Source organism: Eurypyga helias, unplaced genomic scaffold, assembly GCF_000690775.1.
Source record: "Eurypyga helias isolate BGI_N326 unplaced genomic scaffold, ASM69077v1 scaffold13618, whole genome shotgun sequence".
Classification (NCBI taxonomy): Eukaryota; Metazoa; Chordata; class Aves; order Eurypygiformes; family Eurypygidae; genus Eurypyga; species Eurypyga helias.
In genome coordinates this window covers 2,048-6,785 of record NW_010265047.1, presented here as the reverse complement: position 1 = coordinate 6,785, position 4,738 = coordinate 2,048, and the positions used below count along the sequence as shown (strand labels likewise).

General features: G+C 59.6%; 1 protein-coding gene across 1 annotated transcript in view; it reads right to left on the bottom strand.

The window, feature by feature from the left end:
• VPREB3 (pre-B lymphocyte 3) overlaps positions 1–351 on the bottom strand; it is a 1,127-nt gene extending 776 nt beyond the window's left edge. Inside the window, exon 1 of the mRNA XM_010156588.1 lies at positions 303–351. Within this exon, the coding sequence (XP_010154890.1) occupies positions 303–351 (49 nt within the window). The remainder of the gene's footprint in view (positions 1–302) is intronic.
• Positions 352–4,738: the final 4,387 nt, after the last annotated feature.

The following is a 4,738-nucleotide window of genomic DNA, read 5'->3' as shown; positions in this document are numbered from 1 at the left end:
GAAGTCTGTACACTGAGTACCTCAGCCAATGGGGAAATGAGGAGGGTCTCTTGTGGCCGGGAAAAGTAGGATAAAAGGGGGCTGAGTCCCTCTGTAGGTTGACAGACCCCACAGGAATACGTCCCGTGGACTCTCCCTTTATTTGAATAAAGTTATATATTATTTTTTTTACAGGACTCCTCTGTCTCCTCTGTGAACACTGACTCCTGGCAGCGTGATTTTCCATACGCCCTCATACAGCCCGGTCCTGCCCATCACCCCACATCCCCCCCAGACAGCAGCTGGCTCAGCACCACCCTTACCTGTCCCAGCCGTCCCCATCAGGAGCAGGACCGCGAAGCCCAGGGCCATGGCAGGAAGCAGAGGGAGGGAGGCTGTTTCGGAGAGGGTCTGCAGTGCTAAATGAGCCCAGGCTGCTGTGTTGCTGGTGCCGCTGAGGCGTATGTAAATGACACAGGGGGCTCGGGGACTCCAGCTCCCTGTGTTGCTCGCTTTGCTGCAGCTGGGCTTCAGGGAGGGGGCTCGAAGCAGTGGGGTGAGAGCTGAGCATTGCAACCCACCGCCCACCTTCACCCCAGGCTCGGCCGTGCCCTCCAGATGCAGGGATGCACCAACAGCCCAGCCCAACACCCTCTCTCCCGGGCGCTGGGGTGCAGTGGGGAGACATCACTGACCATCTCTCCTCTCTGAATGGGGGGCAGAGAGGTTTCCTTGTGGTCTTACACTCGGGACTCTTGCCTTGTGCACAGGAGGCCAGGAGCCCAAGCCACACCGCGCCAAAGATGCCGTGTGGTAGCAGCAGGCTGGGGGCCAGCTGGCCCTGCTGCCACCAGGCAGAACTAAAGACAGGACATGCCAGAGCCCCCCGCCCCGGGCAGCGTCTTATCGCAGAAGCAGTACAAGGAAAGTTGCTGCTCCCTTCTCCACGCAGCTCCATCGCTGTGACAAGCATGATTGCCCCGCAGCACCAGCGCTGCCTCAGAAACGTGCGGGGGTGGCTGCCAAAATCACCTGCCGGAAAGCAGTTCCTAGGGGAGCTGGTGCAGCGAGACACGGCTGCAGCACAGCTGGTGCCTGGTACGGAAAGAGAGCAGACCGTTAGAGCAAAAGGCTGCTGGGCTCGCCGGGCGTGAGGCCGCTCCTGTCTGCAACACCCATCACAGCACCCCGAGACACCACGTTGAACAGCCCAACGCAGCCCCCAACACGTCTCTGCGCCCACCAGCCCACGGCAGTCCCTCACAGCGGGGTGGTCAGCAGGCACCCCGCAGCGTCCCATAACCAGTGGGTACTTCCTGCCCTCCACAGGAGGCACAGTGCCCCCCCGTGTCACCGTATCACCGTCCAGGGATGGCCCTTCCCCTGGGCAGCACCCAGCTCAGCTCCCACGGCGTTCCCAAACCAAAGATGTTTGCAAGTGGCTCCTGACGTGACTGGCCCAGGCGTGCCCAGGGTTTGAGGGAAAGCGGAGCCTTGCCTCATTAGAACACCCCAGCACTGCACCTCAGGCATGGCCCGATCCTGAAGAGCAAGCACCACCATCATCCAAGGATGCGACGCAGCGAGCTGGGCTCGCTTTGCCGTGCCACCTGCGGCGCTCCGAACAAGGGCTCATGCGCCCAACGGCTCATTCACGGAACGGCTCATGCACCTAACGGCTCATCTATTTTTTCCACGTTCTCTATCAGTTCGTCTAACAAAAGCCACTACCCACACGACCTGCCCAATTTACTGACACAGGCTCCCTCGGGAGCAGCAAGGGGAACGCGACAGTGAAAGGTGGTGGCCAGGGCCATCAGGGGTAACAGATGCCACAAGCAGGACCCGCACCTGCAGAGCCGTGACAGAGTGAGGTGCTGCTTGGCGCCGATGGGACCGAGCAGCACCGTGCGCAGCTGGGCTGTGGTGGTACAGGAGGGCAGCAGGGGCCGTCCTACACCTGCGGAGGGGATGCAGAGCACACAGGTGCCACACAGCAGTCCCTGTACATGCGGCACAGCCTGGCTGTCCCCCACCTGTGCCCTTCTGGGCGAACCTGCCGTACCACACTTACTAGAACTGGCAATGGCTGCAAGAGACCAGTCTCAGAGCCCATTCAAGGCTGGGGCTTTGCCATGATGTCTCCTGGCCCTGTGAAGCCCTGTCGTTGCAGCATCAGCAGCTTCCATGCAGTCAGCCCCGAAGCCCGTGCAGGTATGAGCACACTGCAGACACAGCTCCAGCGGTTTAGGGAGGACCAGCACTCCCTAAACTCTGCTAGGGGGTGGCACGGTGAACATGTCACCCTGCACATGGGCCCTAGGTGAGGACTGTCACACACCCTGTCACCAATCATAGAATGGTTTGGGTTGGAAGGGACCTTAAAGATCATCCAGTTCCAACCCCCCTGCCATGGGCAGGGACACCTTCCACTAGACCAGGTTGCTCCAAGCCTCATCCAGCCTGGCCTTGGGCACTTCCAGGGATGGGGCATCCACAGCTTCTCTGGGAAGAAGAGAACCAAGCGAAGAGAACCAAACCAAGCAGGTTTTATCCCAGATTAAGATGTCATTGGCCAAGCATGGTTACGCTGTCAGGCCAGGGCGAAACACGGACCAGGACTGCTGTCCTGACAGCAGCTCCTCCCGGGCCGCGAAACCCTTGTGCTGCAGAGTAGGAGTGAAGCAGTCTGCATCCTGAGGAAGGTTTTTCCAGTGGTATCCAGCCACCTGCAGAGGAGACCACGGCTGTCCTCGCAGCAGCGCTGGGCTCAGCCAGGAGCAGGGTGGGCAGATCTGGCACCATCACAGCCCAGACGAGCTGCAGGTCAAACAGGAGGAGCAGGAAATGCCACAGAACTACAAAAAGCCTGAAATTCAGGGCAGCTGCGACCATGCAGAGCGTGCAGCCTCGCCAGCAGGCTGTAGTTCAGCCCAGCCCCAGCTGGAGGGGGCTCTGGAATCTGCAGGGGCCGTTGATGGGAAATGTGGCTACTGACAGCAGGACAGCAGTGGCTGGAAATGCAGCTGCTTGCCTGCTCTCCAGGAGCCAACACCATGGGGTGTTCGAGATGCGGAGGTACATGGGGAAAGCATGGGCTTTGCCTCTGCTCTGGAAGCCAGCTGGCCCCCTGGACCATCATCATCGCGGGGGGGTAGCCCCACAAGGGGCGGGGGGGAACACCGCACAGTGATGCACAGCAGTGCCCAGTGTCGACCCCTACACAATGAATCGTGGAGGAAAATCCCCCAGCAGAGCCAAGTTAGTGACAGGAAGGGGGGCAGAGGCAAGGATGAGTTCCCAGCCTCGCAGCTTTGGGAATCACTGCACAGGGCTCTGCTCCTCCGGACACAGCCAGAAGAGCCCTTCTGGGAACAGGGAACCAGCAGACCCTGTCCTGGCCTTGCCCAGTTGGCCCGGATACTTGCGGCTGACGCTGCCAGGCGCACGTGGTCCAAAGCCTTTGCTCCCTCTGCTATTTGGATTGGATCCCCAGCTCTGACTACTGACGTGTGTCAGCCCAGGGGATTTCTCAATCGTGACAAACTCGGTGAGAGGTCACAGCCAAAACGTCCCCTGGTGACTCAGCTGACAGCCAGCTCTTGCCCCTTGGGACCGGGACAAACCTGTGGAAGGCGACCAGCAAGGGCCAGGGCTCACTGCTTTTTCCTACTCGTGTTTGATGAAACGAAGTAGGAGAACAGAGACACTTCATGAATCAGAACCACTTTCTCCAAACTAAGGTGTTCATCCCCACTCCTAACCAGGAGCGTTCCTGCCACCAGCAGATGCCACGCGGCGTCTCAAAGTCCTGGTGACGGCCATGCAGGGATCCCACCTTTGCTGGCCACAACAGCAGGCGCTTCTCAGCCATCGGCTGTGCCTCCCGCTGCGTGCATCGGCCCCTGGATTTGGGGTGACCACACTCAGCTCCCATTCCCTGCCTACAGCCAACTGCCAAAGGATTCTGAGGCTGCAGCGCTGCGTCCCGATGCCCACAGCCCCCCCAAGAAGTGTCAGTACAGGCCCCAAGGTACAGGTGCCCCTGAGCAGTGGTCACCCAAGGGACCACCACTCCCCCGTAGAGAAGCAGCAGAACATAATAAACATGTCACTTGGGAACCCTGGGTCAGCCCAAAACATGGGGAAAGGGGCAGCAAACCCCCTCCCCTCTGGAACTCAACAGATTCTCTTCAAAGCGTAACTTGCCCAGGAAAACACCCCTCAACACCACAGGCTCATGCTGGCCACACCGGACTTCCTTCACCACATCTCTCCCTCCAGACCGCGTCAGTCTTGCGGGGTGACCCTGGCTGGAGGCCAGGCACCCCCAAAGCCGCTGTCACAGCCCTCCGCAGCTGGGGAGAGGGAAGACTCACGGGTCTTGGATAAGGTGAGGGATAGACCACTCACCCATTACTGCCACGGGCAAAAGAGACTTGACTTGGGGAAAATTCATTTATTGCCGATCAGTAGAACTAAAATCAAATACTAAAACACCTTCTCCCCATCCATCCCTTCTTCCCGGGCTCAGCTTTGCTCCTGATTTCTCTCCCTCCTCCCCCTGAGCAGCACAGGGGGATGGGGAATGGGGGTTGTAGTCAGTCCATCACACTCTGCTGCTCCTTCCTCCTCACACTCTCCCCCTGCTCCAGGTGGGGTCCCTCCCACGGGAGACCCTCCTCCACCCACTTCTCCAACATGAGCCCTTCCCAGAGGCTGCAGTTCTTCACAAACTGCTCCAGCGTGGGGCCCCTCC